We start from the raw sequence: 17,243 nt of genomic DNA, 5'->3' as shown, positions 1-17,243 counted from the left end.
TTGGTCAATCAAGTCACTCTCGCTGTGGGACTCATCTACCAGTTTGCTGTGAATGATTCTCATCCTTTTAGTATTTCAGCTTTGGGAGATGGCATTCACTTCTGTTTAGCTTTTAACTTTACATCAAGTCCATATAAATGTTACTGAAGCGTTACTCCATGTTTTTTTTTTTTTTTTTTACCTTACCTTACTGATTCTTAGGTTGGTGCATTTGTCAATACTCAGTAGTACTCAACTGAAAGTATTTGGTTTGCAGAAATGCCGTACTGGTGCAAAAATGACTCATGGCCTGGTTTCAGATGCTATTTCCTTTAATTCTACTGAACAAGCTGCATGCATAGGGACACATCATAATTAAGATGTCTCAGGAACAGCGAGTCATGCTTCACTCTTCATCGTGAGCTTTCTGAAAGCACAGAGGAAAAAAAACATGAACCAAAACAACAATTAACTTTTTAGCTGGTATAGTGTGTGTTTTAGGATTTCAGGCATGTGTTTGGTGTTGAAGACATTGTCATGGCTTTAATACATTTTGATAAGGTCCACCATTCAACAGTTGATAACAAAGATTTTTTGTATGTTAGCAGCAATAACGTATATCTAAATGTATTAACTGACCTTCGGCCCGATGTCACGGCTCTTGGCGCGTAGCTTGTTGACCTGAGACTCGGCGATGTCGGCTCTCTCTTCCGCTTCATCGAGCTCATGCTGAAGCTTACGGAACTTGGTCAGGTTATTGTTAGCCTGTTCCTCCTGTAGAACAAACAACATCATCTCCTTATCAACCCCTATTCCGAAGATAAGAAATGTTATTATTAAAAAGGGCATATGCATAACTCAGATTCATTGAAAGTGAGTTTTGTTTGTCTGGTGCAAAGTACATTTTGGTTTTTTTGGTCACATGGTCCAGCTTAGTAACAAATCCTGTTTGTTTGAGAATGCCACGGTACTTACAGACTCCTCTGCAACTTTCTTGTAGGATTTCACTTTAAGTTGCAGCTTGTCTACCAGATCTTGCAGACGGGTGAGGTTTTTGCGGTCCTCTTCAGTCTGAAATGTAAAAGTAAACTGTTATTAAAATCTGCAGTGGTTTACATCTTATAAACAGACAGTAAAACCTGTGATTTACTGTTTCAAAACATATGTTTGTTGACACTTTGGTATTGATAATTCACATCTCTGCAACTAAAGTGTTAGTTTGTCTTTAGACTACATTTTAGAAGGAATGAAAGTCACCTGATAGGTCAGCTCTTTAATGCGTCGTTCATATTTCCGGATTCCTTTGACAGAATCACTGGACCTTCGTTGCTCAGCTTCAACCTCATTTTCCAGTTCCTTAATCTGTTGAGGAATCAAATATTGACTATTACTAACCACACACTTTTGCCATTTTTGTGAAGAAAATTATTTGAATTCAAACATTTCTCCAGAATAAAAATTAGATTTATTTTTAAATCTTTGTTATTTAACCCAGCTGAAAATGCTCTTACCCGGGCCTCGAGCTTCTGCACCTGCTTCTTGCCTCCCTTCATGGCGATCTGCTCAGCTTCATCCAGACGGTGCTGCAGGTCTTTGATGGTCTGCTCCATGTTCTTCTTCATGCGCTCCAGGTGAGCGCTGGTGTCCTGCTCTTTCTTCAGCTCCTCTGCCATCATGGCAGCATCAGTGATGGCCTTCTTGGCCTTCTCTTCGGCGTTCCTGCATTCCTGCACCGCCTCCTCCACTTCGGTTTGAAGCTGGACTGAATCAGCCTCCAGTTTCTTCTTCTGGTTTAGCAGGCTGGTGTTCTGGTAAAATGAAAAGTGTGACATGAAACACGTCAGTGAATCAACACAAATATAAAAGGACTGATGCAAAAGGAATCCCACCTGGGAGTGCAGCAGCTGCACCCTCTCGCTGACATCCATCAGCTCTTGCTCAGCGAGTTTACGACTTCTCTCGGTTTGTTCCAGAGCTGCTCTCAGTTCCTCCAGCTCGGCCTGGATCAGGTTGTTGCGTCTCTCAACAATCGCGATGTTTTCCTTCATGTCATCATTGGCTCGCATAGATTCATCAAGCTGAAGCTGAGCATCCTGGAGATGGACAGGAAGTATACAATGAGGCAAATACATATGTTGGGGGGCGACACAGTTCACAATAATGGCAAAACATTGGTTGCTGTTGACTTCAGTCAGCTTTTTTGTGTATTGCAGTCTGATCCACATGGTTTTGGTTTTTGATTTATTTTGAATGAAAAATGCTAAAATGTTGCTAACCCTTACAAACTCGTGTCTGCTTGCATTCGCTCTCAGACATTTGGCTATCCTAACATATGAAATGGAAATATGTATCAAAATACAATGAAAATACTAAAGTTTGCTTTCTATTTTGAATACTGAGCTGCATTAAGTTTGACGGAATGATTAAAGAAATCTTTGAATAAAGTTCAAACCTTGAGATGAGCGTGAACAGCCTTGAGTTGTTTCTGAGCCTCGGCCGCCTGCCTGTTGGCTTGGCTCAGCTGGATCTCCATCTCATTCAGGTCTCCCTCCATCTTCTTCTTCAAGCGGAGAGCTTCGTTCCTGCTTCGAGTTTCAGCCTCCAGAGAGCTCTGAAGAGTGTCCACAGCTCTTTGTTGGTTTCTCTTATTTTGCTCCATTTCTTCCTCCTTCTCAGCCAGCTTACGCTCGAAGTCAGCCTTTATTTGGTTCAGCTCAAGCTGGACTCTGAGAATCTTCCCTTCCTCGTGCTCTAGTGAGGCCTCGAGGAGAGAAAACACAGATCCAGTGTTAGGAATCATCACCTGATTGAGTGTTTTGGAATTCAAGAGCTAGGTGTTGTTTGAATCCTACCTCTGCTTCTTCCAGAGCAGTTTGAATCTCAGACTTCTCTTGTTCCAGCTGCTTTCGAATCTTCTCAAGCTCATGAATGTTCTTTCCTCCCTCACCAATTTGTTCAGTCAGGTCAGATATTTCCTCTAAGAGAAAAATGTTGACATTCTAGGAATCGTTCTTTGTCGTAAAGTTCTGACCGTTCACTGACTGACCTTGTAAGTTCTTGTTCTCTCTCTTCATGGTCTCCAGATGCTCAAGAGACTCTTCATAGGAGTTTTTAAGTTTGAAGAGCTCCGTGCTCAGAGATCTGGCTTCCTTCTGGGAGCTCTCCAGCTCTGATTGAGACTCTTCGTACTTCTGCTTCCACTCTGCCAGAACCTGAAAGACGATGTATGTTTTATATAGATCATGTATTCTTTAGATGTGGTCAAAGTAACCAAGGGTCACAGAATGCAAACCTTGTCAAAGTTTCTTTGCTTCTTGTCCAGAGCAGCAGCAGCAGCGTTGGACCTCTCCACATCCACCATGAGATCTTCGATCTCATTCTGCAGCCTGTGTTTGGTCTTCTCCAGAGAGGAACATTTAGCATTCACTGCTTCAACGGCCTCCTCGGCCTCCTGCAGACGCTGAGCCAGCTTCTTCCTGAGTAACAGAAGTGGTTTCCAGGGTTAAACGCTGCTAATGTGTCTGAGTTACTCTGGTTAAGTACTCCTTTCCTCACTTTGCTTCCTCCAGTTCCTCGGTCCTCTGGATGGCATCAGTTTCATACTTGGTTCTCCACTGAGCCACCTCAGAGTTGGCCTTGGACATGCCGCGCTGCAGTTCAGCCTTGGCCTCCTGCTCCTCCTCGTACTGCTCCCTGAGGAGGTCACAGTCATGACGAGCAGACTGCACAGCATGGGCTAATGCGTTCTTGGCCTGGAATGAAAGCAGTTGTCTTAATTTGCTTGAATCAGCTTGCATTTTGTATTTGATAGAGTCTCAATTTATTTCTACCTTGATTTCTTCCTCCAGTTGTCTTTTGAGATCTTCAATTTGTTGTGTGTAGGACTGTTTTCCTCGGGTGAGTTGGGAAAGCAGGGAATCCTTTTCCTCCAAAATTCTTGTCAGTTCACCTGATAGAAGCAGGACGTTTTTTTTAAGTTTCCTTATTGCTACAAATTAAATGTTGAAGTTTTGTAATAATGAGAGTACCGTTTTCAGTTTGGAGCTTAGCCTTCTGCGTGGTGAAGTCATTGATGGTTCGCTGTCCCTCGTCTGCCTTTGTTTTATATTCGTTTAACTGGTCCTCCAGAGACCTACACATTTTCTCCAGGTGGTTCTAGGAAAAAAGAACACACACATTCCCAGTGTTAACTCATCTTCAACAACAATAAAGTATTCATCATCAGCCAACTTCCAGTAAAGCACCATTCACCATACGTACCTTAGTCTTGACAATCTGCTCCATGTTGGAGACCACGTCATCAAGTTCCAGTTTGAGCTCGCTCTTCTCCTTCTCCAGTTTCTGCTTGACTCTCTGCAGGTTGTCGATCTGCTCTCCCAGGTCAGCAACGCTGTCAGCTTGTTTCTTCCTGAGTGTAGCGGTGGTGGCTTCATGCTGCAGCGTGGCCTCTTCAAGGTCTCTGCGCAGCTTCTGGAGCTCAGCCTCCCTCTTCTTGTTCATCTCGATCTGGGCGGCTGTGGCTCCTCCAGCCTCCTCCAGCCTCTCACTGATCTCCTCCAGCTCTCTGGCCAGGTCTGCTCTCTGCTTCTCCACCTTGGCTCGAGCAGCTCGCTCTGCCTCCAGCTCTTCCTCCAGCTCTTCTATACGGGCCTAGAACAAACACAAGCTACTTTTATAATCTTCATTATCCTAATAATTTTTAACGTCATTTTGAAGTTTTTTGTGTGAATTTTGACCTGCAGCTCCTTCAGTTTCTTCTGGAGTTGGGCACTCATAACTTGTTCATCCTCTATTTTCCCGTTCAGCTGACTTATTTCAAAATCTTTCCTAAAGATGAAATGAGTCAAAAATATAAAAGGTATTTTCTAAATCTAGCATTCTTTAATTAGGACTTCTTACTTCTTCAGCCTCTCTTCAAGCTGCTGCTTGTCATTCTCCAGGTCCATGATACTTTCTTGGGCCAGCTTCAAGTCTCCTTCAAGCTTCCGCTTTGCTCTCTCCAGGTCCATACGGATTTTCTTTTCTTGCTCTAAGGACCCTTCAAGCTGCAGAGAGTTGTTAAAGAAGAGAATTTGATTAACTTAACTAAATAGTTTTTAGTCCACTTAATTGTGTAAACTCTCACATCGTCCACTTGCTGCTCCAGCTTGGCCTTGGCCTTGGTCAGAGTGTTGACTTTGTCTTCCTCACTCTGCAGGTCATCCAGCGTTTGCTGATGAGCTTCCTGTAAGGCTTTCTTTTCCTTGGTCAGCTTGGCAATGATTTCATCCAAAGCAGCCATCTCCTCTGTCAGGTTCTTGACCTGTAGCCAGGAACGACTTTTATTAGGTTTTCATAGAATAATCAGAAAATCGTCACTAATTTCAGTAAAGTAGCGCATGTCTTTAGTACCTTGTTCTCAGTGGCATGCTTCTCTTTCTCTACTTTTGCCAGAGTGAGCTCTAAGTCATCAATATCCTTCTTTAACTCAGAGCACTCATCCTCCAGCTTCCTCTTCTTTCCAGTCAGCTCAGCATTCATCTCCTCTTCGTCCTCCAGCCTTTCAGTCAGCTCTTTGATTTTTGCTTCCAGCTGAATCTTGCTCTTGATCAGACCCTCACAACGCTCTTCAGCATCAGAGAGATTATCTTGCTCCTATAATTTATTACGTGGAGTGTTGTTATCATACAATGAGATGATTTTGATGTGAACAATAATCTGCTATAACGTACAGTCTGGACTTGGAGCTGCAGGTCGTTCTTCTCTTGGAGAAGAGAGACCATTTTCTCCTCTAGTTCCTTCCTACGAGCTTCAGACTTTGCATAAGCCTCCTTCAGTTTGGTGAATTCTTCCTTCATGTTGGCCATCTCCTTCTCGGTCTCTGCTGATTTCAGCAGAGGTTTGATTTTGAAGTACATCTTCATCCAGGGCCAATTCTTGACCCCCATGAAGGCTCGGATGTTCCACTGGATCACAAGTAGTGCATCTCTGTGTGCCATTAATAATGCAGCTAATCAATGTAAAGTACTTTACTTTTTACATCATAACTGAGTTTTAGTTTGTACCTGCGCTCAACAATCTTCTGGAACTCAACTCTTGCCAAAAGACCTCTTGAGCGAGCTTGGATACCTGTGATAATTAACGCTAAACGATCATCTCGCATCTCTTCAAGCTGGCCCAGGAGTCCGGCCTTGAAGAACACCTATTGTAAGGGAACAGAAGTTTACTTAGTCATGCTGTATGAGGTGTGCACTTCCTGTTGACAATGGAAGTTCTAACCTTGGTATGTCCCAGTTTGTACTGGTTGTGGTCAATATCCAAAGAACCCAATAGTTTTTCAGCAGCTTTTTTGTTGTCAATAAACTGTCCCTCTGGAATAGCATTTGGGTTCAGGATGCGGTACCTTTGAAAAGAGAACAACAGATGTGACTGATTCTTTTATCAGTGTTTTATAATATGGGATGACTCGTCTGAGACGTACCTCTGCTTGAAATCTCCGTAGAGGATCCTGTTGGGGAAGCCCTTCCTGCAGATCCGGATGCCTTCCAGAACACCGTTACAGCGCAGCTGGTGCATCACCAGAGGGTTCTCCATGGCCCCAGGAGTCTTGGTCTCATTGGGGATGATGCAGCGTACAAAGTGGGGGTGGGTGGACCTCAAGTTGGTCATCAGTTTGTTCAGGTTCTCCTGAAAATTAATCATTAAAGATCATTTTAGTTATTCTAGTAATGTCAAAAATTGCTACAATCAACATGAACCTCTTGATAGCTTCATCTCCAGGTAAAGCATGCCCCCCACTCCCAATAATGTATCAAAGTAAGATGAAATACTCCATACCCTGTGAAGGGCAGACACAGTTTGGAAAGATGAGCCTTTCTTTGCCTTTCCTTTGCCCTTCCCAGAATCCTGAGCTATTAAAAAAATCAAACCAGAACTAATGCAATTGTTGCATCAGAGATCAATCATTGGTTTTTAATATACCTGTATGTATCACAAGTACATGCCCACATACCTGAATCAGCTCCTGCATATCCAGCAAAAAGTATAGATAAAAGCTTAACAGTGGACTTCTGGAAAAGACCAACAACGGTCTCATTTAGAGGATCCTTGTTCTTCACCAGCCAGTTGTTGATGTTATAATCAACAGTTCCAGCATAGTGGACCAGGGAGAAATGGGCCTCTGGTTTTCCTTTGACAACTCTTGGCTTCTGGAAGTTATTGGACTTCCCCAGGTGGTTGTCATAAAGCTTAGCTTTAAAGGTGGCATCGCTGGCTTTGGGAAACATGCACTCCTCTTCCAGGATGGACATGATACCCATGGGCTAAAACAGAAAACAAATAAATCTTTAAAAAACGGTATTTTTTCATTTACTCACGTTAACCCTCTGTCTCACCTTTTCTATCAGATCGATGCAGGCCTGCAGATCCATACCAAAGTCTATGAACTCCCATTCAATTCCCTCCTTCTTGTATTCCTCCTGCTCCAGCACAAACATGTGGTGGTTGAAAAACTGTTGCAGTTTTTCGTTGGTGAAGTTGATGCACAGCTGCTCGAAGGTGTTGAACTGTAATGGCATTGAAAGTTGGAAGGAATTAACTTGGGTGTGTAAAACGTGAAGCAACTTTATTGTATGTTGTTATGGTTCTGTTTGCTTTCTAAACTCACATCGAAGATCTCAAATCCAGCAATGTCCAGTACACCAATGAAGTACTGACGGGGCTGCTTGGTGTCCAAGGACTGGTTAATCCTCATGACCATCCACAAAAACATCTTCTCATACACTGCCTTAGACAGAGCTCCAATAGCATAGTACACCTGAAAAAGGAAATTATCAGCAACATTAAAACAAAACTTTCCATTGCATTAAAGGTGTGGTTTACTTGGTTATTACATTTGCAGTGTTCTCTAGTGTAAATCAGTGTCTCATGAGGCATTTACAAAAAAGCTATGATGCTCCAATTCTGAGATGCAGAAGTTTGCTGGTGTAGAGGTGGGCTGAAAGCAGCACGATTACTCATTATTATTAATGATATGCACACACCTTGCTTCTGATTGGCTAACAGGATGCATTCAGCCATGTTGCAAAGTCACTATCGCCAAGACACTTTCTGCTCTCACTCCTCTCTGCAATAATGTTCTCTAAAAGTCTCGCTGTGAGCGGACGCGAACCAAGATGGGAGAGGCCATGAATGCAAACAGAAATGTGAAGGTTTTTAAATCCTAGCATTTCACCGTCTATTTTCTATCAGAAGCTAACGTGGGAGATAGGTGTAGAAAATGAAAACGTGAAAAATGCAGAGTGACCAAATATATTCAGAAATAATCATTTCAAATTGTTTTTTCAGTCAACCACACCTTTAAATCAAACCGCATTCACACATCTGTACCTGGGCGACATTCTGCCCTTTGGTGACCCACTCATTTCCTACTTTCACTCTGGGGTGACAGAGTCCTTTGATGAGGTCGGCAGAGTTCAGGCCCATCAGATAAGCGACTTTGTCAGCATCTAAGTATAAGAAAACACATTTCTTAATAATCCACAAAGAAACAAAGGACGGTAGCATGCATCTGAGAAATAATTGTTGTTTTCACCAAAAAATGTCCTCAAGTGTTTAAAATAAGGTAAATGGACTGTATTTGTATAGCGCTTTCTTATGGTTTTCCAACCCCCCAAGGCACTTCACATCACAATCAGTCATTCACCCATTCACACACACAATCACACGCTGGTGGGGATGAGCTACATCGTAGCCACAGCTGCCCTGAGGCGCACTGACAGAGGTGAGGCCTGCCACACACTGGCGCTACCACTCCCACCACCACCAGCAGGCAAGGCGTGTTAGGTGTCTCGCCCAAGGACACAATCTCAGCATTCTCTGGTGGGAGTTGGGATCGAACCTGCAACCTTCCAATTACTCCTGAGCTACTGCTGTCCCACAAAAGCTAAAGTCAAAAACAAGGTTTTTTTAGAAGTACGTGTGCAGTGCACCTACGTATGGCATGCAAGATAGTTTCAGATCTTAACAATTTTCTTTTGTGCAATTTTAAAAAGACCAGATTCTCTTGTTGTGGGGAAATTCTCTTATAAGGTTACATTCATTGATTTTCTTTAATATTACTTAGGTCCTAATGCATACTGCAAACCAAATTCTGAACAACCACCCAACAATAATGGAAATTTTGAATATGTATTGTATGTAATTCCTGTATAGCAGTTTCTGCAACTATTTTCTATTTCACTTCTTACTTTGCTTAACTGGAATTTTTCTTTAGACGAGTTTTTGCCACGTTGAAAATCTAAAATTAGTTGAATAATGTGTTATTTGACTTTTATGTGTTCATTCAATGGATACAAAGACTTTGTTCAACAACCACAACATCTACAGCCACTTCTACTAATAATAAACAAGACCTCAGCATCCCTTACCTTCAGTTCCATCTGCCTCTGCCTGCTCTTCTCTCTGCTTCTGCTTAAACTTCATGTTACCAAAGTGCATGATGGCACCTGTCTGTTTGTAAATACTGTTCTTCTCTTCTTGAGTGAAGCCCAGAACATCGAAGGCCTCCTATGTGAAACCAAATGCACCACCATTCTGGAGTTTATTTGGATTCACATCTATGATTTGACTAAGCATTGTCTGCTTTTGTGATTTCAATAATTATCTCACATCAGTGGCTATCAGCTCCTCAGAGTCATTGATGGAGGCCACTGTGGTCTCTCCTTGGGAGATGAAGGCGTAGTCATAGGGATTGTTGGTGATGAGCAGCATTTCTATAATTAGAAAGAAGATATTTGGTAAAAAAAAAACATGTTATGACTTACTTTGAAAACACAAATTACTTTGCACACTTACCCAGGAGTTCAGGCTTTACTTGAGACAAGATCTGGTAGAAAATGTGGTAGTCCCTCTCGGCTTTGAGCTGGTAGGTCACACGTGACTTTTCCAGAAGATCTGTCACAGAATTATTTTGTTCTTATGGGCAAAAATTAATGTAGTCAGCTTTCAAACGCGGGACCTAAATCTTGGTACTTACACGTCTCAATGTCAGCAGAGGCCAGCTTTCCTCTGTTGTCAAAGTGAATTCTGATGAATTTACCCTAAAAGAAAAAGAAACATTTTTATTTACTTGCTTGTATCTCCAAAACTGTTAAACCCTGCCTCACGATCACTCACAAATCTGGAGGAGTTGTCATTCCTGATGGTCTTGGCATTCCCAAAGGCCTCCAGAGCAGGGTTAGCCTGAATGATCTGGTCCTCCAGGGTGCCCTGAAGTTAGCACAACATCAGACATGCTGGCAACTTTGAAGAAAATACTTAAAGAGTAAAAACTTATAGAATTTGTCTTCCAGTTAATAATTTTGTTTTTTATTAATTAATCAAATGTAGAAGAAACCTTCTTCTCAGCAGCACTGTCTTTCTTCCCAGTGGGGACAGAAGCAATGCTGGCAAAGTATTGAATGACACGCTTGGTGTTCACAGTCTTTCCAGCTCCGGATTCTCCACTGAGTGAAGGTAGACATTGTTTTAGGCTGAGATTTTATGACTTATGGCTGCTGAAAAGATTTTAGAGTTCAGTGAGACTCACGTGATGAGGATTGACTGGTTTTCTCTGTCTGTCAGCAAGAAAACAGATCAAATGAGGGACTAATAACACCAGTGCAATAGCAGTTTTCACATGTAATTTATGTACCTGCCAGCATGTACTGGTAGGCATTATCAGAGATGGAGAAGATGTGAGGAGGAGCTTCACTCCTCTTCTTTCCTCTATAGGCAACAACCACCTCTTGGTTATAGACTGGCAGCCACTTGTAGGGATTGACCGTCACACAGAACAACCCAGAGTAGGTCTGACATGTCAGAGAGAGAGAGAGAGAGAGAGAGAGAGAGAGAGAGAGAGAGAGAGAGAGAGAGAGAGAGGAAACTAATAATTATTTATTTAGCAAAAATATTTCATCGATGAGTAAAAAAAGCACCCAGACTTGAACTCACATAGATCATCCATGCTGCGTAGCGCTCTTTGAGGTTAAACAGCACAGCTGGCTCATGGAGGAAGGTGAACATCGCCATGTCTTCAATTTTATCAAACTTTGGCGGATTCTGAGGGTGAACGTCACACTCCTTCACGGTGACGGTCTGTGAGAAGAAGTGACACATCTTACACTCAAGTCACAGCCGACTTGTTTAAATTACTCAAACTGAACTGAGGTTTTACCTTTCCATGTTCAGTTTGGACAGTGGCACTGTCTCCATCACGATTAGTGACGGATGCCTTTACGTACTCGACCTCAGGATCAGGCACAAAACATTCCTTCTTCATGTCAAACGGACGGGTTTGGGCCTCCAGACGCTCCTTGTCTGATTTCCTCAGATAAGGAGCAGCAGTCCCAAACTCTGCCATAGCCGCGTCACCCATGTTTCAATCTTTCTAAAAGGAAATATCGTTCAGCAGCAATAATTTTAACCAGTTTTTGAGCACATATGACTGCTGTACATGCAACTCTAAAAAAATAGCAAATAGGATAAAAATAGAAAGGGGTTCAAAAAAGACCAAAACTAAACTCAAAGTTTCATTGAAAAAGTTTGAACCTATTTTTTAGTACAAATAAATTGTCACTACAATGTCACTTATTGCAATGCGCCCGTGTGCAGTAATGTAGTCAAAGTGGTTCTACCTGGGTTGTTCTAAAGCCAAACTTAGGTTTTCAGTGTTTATACTAGAAAGACAAAAGCAAAACAGAATGCCCATTAAATATAATTATTAGCATAAAATTTTTCTTATAAAATCAAAAAAGCTAATCTTCAGACAACAAAATGTTAGTTATAAAATGTTTTACAAAGCCTACATTAGTTTAAAAATAATCAGTTCAGTCCCAAAAACATTTTCCTCGCCTGAGTTTGTCTGTCCCTACCTTTTACAGTCAACCTTGTCAAGTGAAGTGATGGATCCAGTGGCTGACACCAGGCGGTCTCTCCATTAATAAAGGTTGTAGGTCACCCAAATATGGGTACGAATATCAGAGAAACGCCATCCAGATTGCCTGTCACATTCTCCAAACTGGGTTGAGCCCAGTGCTGCTATTTGTTGCTGTCACCTTGAACAATAGACTAATACACCCGAGTGGACAAGACAAAGACGGGGGAGGCAGGAGGTGGGGGATAAGGGACAGACTATTGTATATCAAATCATTCTCATGTCTCTTACTGAGGGACAGGCTTTCCAATAGTAAGTATGCTTTAAATAAAATGAAGAAATAAAGTAGTGATGTCATTTTTCTGCTTTACTTACTTATTTTGTTGAATTAAACCAAAATTTTCATGAAGAAATTTTAAGGTGGTTGAACATTGATCTCTAACGAAAAACTTCAAAGGGAACTGTATAAAGAATTGTGTCTTTGCATCCGAACTGACTAAAATATCCCTCCAGCAAGCACAGCTTAAAGGTCTGTGGTTCAACAATAGTCTTTCCAGTGATATAAAATACTAATCGAGAGGAAGAATAAAGAGGTGCAGCTGTTGTCTGATAAGTGGCAAGACAAGGGCAAGGTCACAGTTGTGAGGTCTTTTATTATCACTCACCACTGTTCACAGTTAGGTCTACTCCCTATAATCTATCCCTGGTCTCGTTGCATTGTGTCTTGTTCTTTAGGGGCAGGAGACGTGTTCAGAGACGGCACTGCCCAACTTCATATTACAATAAAACATACTTAGCATGAAGTATTATTGCATCACATCAAACTAAAGCATAGTTTTATTCATTTAAACAATGAAATATGACAGTATTACAATATTTTACTTTCATTTCTTGTGTTGGAATTGCGAAACATTGTGGATCAGTTCTTTCTTTCACATAGAAGTGCACGAAGAACTTCATTATAAACATAATTGTATATATTTGTTATCCATGAATAATTGTGGAGGCCATATCACTTCCTAGTAAAACATTCACATAAAAGACCTGCTTCATTAATCGAGAACCAAATTAGTACATTAGTTTTATTTGTCTTACTTAAAGCATGTTTAAATTTGCGTTATGAACTTGTTTCTCAAAAACCCAATGTTAAATGTATTCATTTGTGCACATTTGAACTAATTTAGTAGCCTATTTTTAAAAAATGTCTTTATTGTCAATTTTTTTAGTACCACTTTCCAATGACCATCTAAATCAATGAATGTCAACTGGCAGCCTGCGGGCCACATTCAGCCCGCCAGACCTTTCCACCCAAACCCCGTTATTACTGAATCAGGAATAGAGAAGATGTATGTTCTACTTTTTTCTTTATCAAATTAAACAAACTGAAAAACAGCTTTAATCAGAAATTACTACAAACTCAGCTCTCATTCAACATTTTTTTATCTAATCTGCAGCAGTTCTTAGAATCTCTGTTTTTACGCTTTTTACTATTATAGTGTATAATTGCAGTGTCTTAACAAAAACCGCTCACGGGAAGAAAGCAACACATGTAAAAAATAAACAATATTTACCAGGTTGGTAGGCAGAGTCAACTAAAGGAATTGTAATTGAAATCCGACTTCAAAGTGGGAGAGTGTAACCACTTCACTTTAGGAAGCCTATAGGGAGCCTAAGTCCCGCCATCTACTTCCGGACCATGGTCTCCGGAAGAACGAAAAAAAGAATGCAAGTCAATGGCGCTAAAAACATTATTTTCTAATCCTGCTTGTTGTGTGCCATGGATTTCACAAACAATGTCCGTGAATTTTAAAGAAGCATTTTGATACCAAGAAAGTGCTTATTTTTTGAATGGGGGGAAATGTTACTTTAGGTTTTGTGTCAAAATAATTCCAGGACTACAAATGCGCATCACCAAAGTGATGTCACGGAACAAGACACGGAGAAAAACAGAGGGAAAATGGCTGTAAGTTCAGCTAAATTCTAATTCTTCTTTCAGGAGGAAAGAACCACCAAAAATGTAGCCATGTGGTAAGTAGCTGCTATGCTAGAGGAGAGGAGTAACATCATATATGCAACATCTGGTTTGTAGTCATGCTAATTACAAAATTTTCCAAGATGATACATCTCTAAGTACGTGACTGGTGTGGTTGAAGCATTACTTTTCATTTAAATTGAAGTACAACAATGTATGATCCAGGACCTAAAGCAAAGCGGATTAGAAGGTACCTCTTTTAGCTCCATTGACTTGCATTCTTTCTTTTTTTTTTATTTTGTTCTTCCAGGAACCCATGAGCCGCCTGGAAAGGGAGGAGGCTTAGGCTCCCTATATGTCACGATTGCCCCCTAGTGGCTTGGGTTAGTAAAGGAAATATGAAGATAAACTCTGACAAATAATATTAAAAAATTAAATTTGTAAAGATTAATATAATGTAAAATAATATAATACATTAATAATTCAAATGTATTTTAGAAGAGCATATGGCCCTCACAGTGTATGCTGGAATAAACTCTGGCCCTTGAAAAAATCTAGTTGAAGACCCCTGATCATGACGTTAAGTTATGCTGATGATGTATTGATTTATTTCTGTAGTTGTAGGGCATTAATTCAATCAAAAAAAATGTTGTATATTTAAAATTTTGGGGTTTGTCTACAAATTTTCACAGATCTGTTCAGAAAATGAAATCTACAAAGCAACAAGTGCTTGTATTGAAGTAGACTCATGTTTTTATGACCGGTACTCCAGGCTTCTCTCCAGAAGTTACATGCAGTGATTGCCCTTGGTCTGCTCCTGTTGACATGGCATTGTTTTCTTCCCTTTATTCTTGAGGACAAAGATAACTTGTGAAATTCCTGCTGGCTGCCTTTGAGGGCTTGGTGGTTCAGAGGATAGCTTGGGGACAGTTTCTGACGCAGGTTGTCAGAACAAGTTTTTTTTCTACTTTGACCAGCAGCAGCAGGTGATAAACCCCTGAGAAGCTACGGGTGAGCTATAGTAGATGTATTATATGTTGTATAATGTTAGATTATTTACAGGCTTTAAATACTAAATTAGACTTTTTTTAGACTTATGGGAAATTGTTTCAATCATGGAAAGGAAAATAGATGAACAGAAAAAGTCGTCTTGAAGCAGCCATACATTTACACTTTACTGTGAAACAATCCAAACGTATATCTCACATTCATAGTATATCTCATCCACTGCCATATGCACCCTATCTTCTCACATGCAACCCTGTCCCTGATTGCCTTTGTACTTAAGCTTTCATCTTCTTTACTTGTCCCTCATCTATTCCAGGCTCCAGGAGCAATCACTTGTCCATCCATTGAAGGTCTCATTCTCAGCTGTTTGCAGTCTTTCACATTTACAATCACATGAACACCCAAAGGAAGGTGTGAGGCACCTTGACCCACTTAAAGTGGAGATACTGGAGCCAGCAAAGCTATTGATAGTATTTGTTAGGCTATTAGTTGCAGTGAAAGGTCACTTCTAAGGGGATTTGATTGTCCTCGCACTTGTCTTTGGTTCACTCAGACTTTGGACCTCGCTGTCAACTGAACCTGAATACTGCTTCTTCTCTCCAGCAAGGGCCAGGACAGAGGGAACCAATGGAAAGGTACGATTTACCAAATACAAATGTGTATTATTTATTAATCAATAGCTAAATCAACTGTTATTTGGACGTACTAAACACTTACTCAAATATCAATGTCACATTTCCATTGATAACATAGATTCCATTGAAACAATCAGACGCGTTTAACAAATCTGGTTCGGTCATCCTGCTGGGCCCTTCCATGTTTGGCTTTGAAGATCGGTGTTTCAAATGAAAGACTTCAACAACCACTGGTCAGATTAGACCTTAAAAATGTGTGCGTTAATAATTATTCTTTATTTCTAATTGTGTTTAACTGAAATCAAATATGTTGTATTACTGAAAAGCCAACACATGGACCTATACACCATAGCTGATCCGATCTGAGCATTTTAGTTTACCTTGAATAATGATACTAGAGGTGTATAGTTGTAGTATTTATGTTCTTAGAACCTGGGAAAGTTAACTTTCTGCAATCACTCAACTTAATAATGCTAACCTGTTCTTATTGCTACAATCTTTGAATATAATTTACCTCAGATGCTTAAAATAAACTAAAACTAGTACTCAATTAGAAATAGGATCCAAATACCTGCAAGATCTACTGATCACAGAGCACAGCAGTGAAACACTCGTTTTCCTCATTTTCCAGACATTCTCAAACAAAATATTTTTCTCAGTGGAGACTTAATCTAGTCTGTTTTGTGAGTCCCTCTGCTTTTGTTATTGGCATTGTTCCAACATTTCCTTCAAATTTCCAAAAATGTTTTTTTTTTTATATTTATTTATCTAGAATTTAGAAAAGAGTCGTGAATGTAAACAAGGTTAGGTAGGAACCCATACTTTGGGGTTTCTGTGTTCTCCACATGCTAGTGTGACGGGTTTTCTCCAGATTATTCTATCCAGAAACAGGCTTGTTAGGTTAAATGGGGATTCAGATTATTTCTGTGTTCATGGTTGTTTGTTGGGCCATGAGATGAACTGGAGGCCTGTTCTGCTTGTTGACTCCTAGGACATGCCCCCCTCCCATGACCTTAATAGGACAAGGTGGATGGGACTACAGTTGTTGTAAAAAGAAACTAATCTAATCTGTTTTCAACACCTAAACAAATGAGTGGATTATTAATCCCCTCACCTAACTGATGGACTTGTTGATGGACGTTGGACAGATAGATGCATGGTTTGCTTTTTACCTTTTTAAAAAGATTTCAAGCAACAAATTTTGTCTTAGAAAATTAAAGATGTCTTTAAAACAAAGTTCACAGTGAACCTCATATGAAAGTATTTATATTTGAGTAGAATTCTTATTTTTAAAGACTGTTAGAAATTTATATTATGTGTAAAACTTAAACATTTTTCTGTTTAGGGTTGTTCCTCTTTACAGAATAAAACCCCAGTAAGATTATTTAGTTTGATGCATTCATTTGTTTCAAAGTATTAACATGAAGCTATTACAGATTTTATAGTTTTGTTGTTGCTGTGTGCATCATTTGTTGAGATGTCCGATATTATTGGTCTACTATTAATATCGGCCCATATTGGCATTAGAATGTAATATCAACTTTTACTCTTAATGACCCATCTTTTATATACCATGCACATATCATACTCTTCAGCTACTTCTCCTCTCTCTCTAAATGTCAGAATATGACAGATCTGATATAAAGCTTTTGAGTTGTTTAAGACTGTTTCACTTGTGAGGAAGTAGAATTTTGTCCTTTTGAGTATGAAATTCTGAAGTTGAACGTTCACGGATGAATTTTTTTTCTGTTGTATT

General features: G+C 40.3%; 1 protein-coding gene across 4 annotated transcripts; it reads right to left on the bottom strand.

Annotated features, from left to right (window-relative positions):
- Positions 1–293: 293 nt before the first annotated feature.
- Positions 294–12,101, bottom strand: LOC107384189 (myosin-7). Of its 4 annotated transcripts, none has more exons than XM_070541732.1 (39): positions 11,871–12,101; positions 11,634–11,675; positions 11,174–11,386; positions 10,951–11,094; positions 10,652–10,808; positions 10,547–10,574; positions 10,355–10,463; positions 10,135–10,227; positions 9,995–10,058; positions 9,814–9,912; positions 9,628–9,731; positions 9,387–9,525; positions 8,347–8,465; positions 7,625–7,774; positions 7,353–7,523; positions 6,971–7,280; positions 6,796–6,869; positions 6,440–6,645; positions 6,238–6,361; positions 6,024–6,160; positions 5,691–5,946; positions 5,371–5,613; positions 5,105–5,281; positions 4,879–5,024; positions 4,716–4,806; positions 4,240–4,629; positions 4,008–4,134; positions 3,810–3,928; positions 3,535–3,731; positions 3,272–3,455; positions 3,026–3,191; positions 2,832–2,956; positions 2,432–2,740; positions 1,869–2,072; positions 1,491–1,787; positions 1,237–1,341; positions 955–1,050; positions 619–753; positions 294–406 (listed from the first exon to the last, which is right to left on the bottom strand). In XM_070541732.1, exons 3-39 carry the CDS (start codon positions 11,372–11,374, stop codon positions 386–388), a joined length of 5,817 nt encoding a protein of 1,938 aa, XP_070397833.1. In that variant the 5' UTR covers positions 11,375–11,386; positions 11,634–11,675; positions 11,871–12,101; the 3' UTR covers positions 294–385. The 4 variants fall into 4 exon arrangements, with proteins under 4 accessions (XP_070397833.1, XP_070397834.1, XP_015812775.1 ...); XM_070541733.1 differs by having other exon boundaries at positions 11,174–11,382; XM_015957289.3 differs by lacking the exon at positions 11,634–11,675 and having other exon boundaries at positions 11,871–12,080.
- Positions 12,102–17,243: the final 5,142 nt, after the last annotated feature.

Source organism: Nothobranchius furzeri, chromosome 11 (assembly GCF_043380555.1).
Source record: "Nothobranchius furzeri strain GRZ-AD chromosome 11, NfurGRZ-RIMD1, whole genome shotgun sequence".
NCBI lineage: Eukaryota > Metazoa > Chordata > Actinopteri > Cyprinodontiformes > Nothobranchiidae > Nothobranchius > Nothobranchius furzeri.
This window is presented reverse-complemented; position numbering and strand designations above follow the sequence as displayed.

Coding starts and splice junctions, on each gene's coding strand:
- LOC107384189 (XM_070541732.1), bottom strand. CDS start 11,374: ATGGGTGACGCGGCTATGGCAGAGTTTGGGACTGCTGCTCCTTATCTG. Junction 3,192..3,271: donor AGCAAAGAAACTTTGACAAG/GTTTGCATTCTG, acceptor ATCGTCTTTCAG/GTTCTGGCAGAGTGGAAGCA. Junction 1,051..1,236: donor TTAAAGAGCTGACCTATCAG/GTGACTTTCATT, acceptor TTTACATTTCAG/ACTGAAGAGGACCGCAAAAA.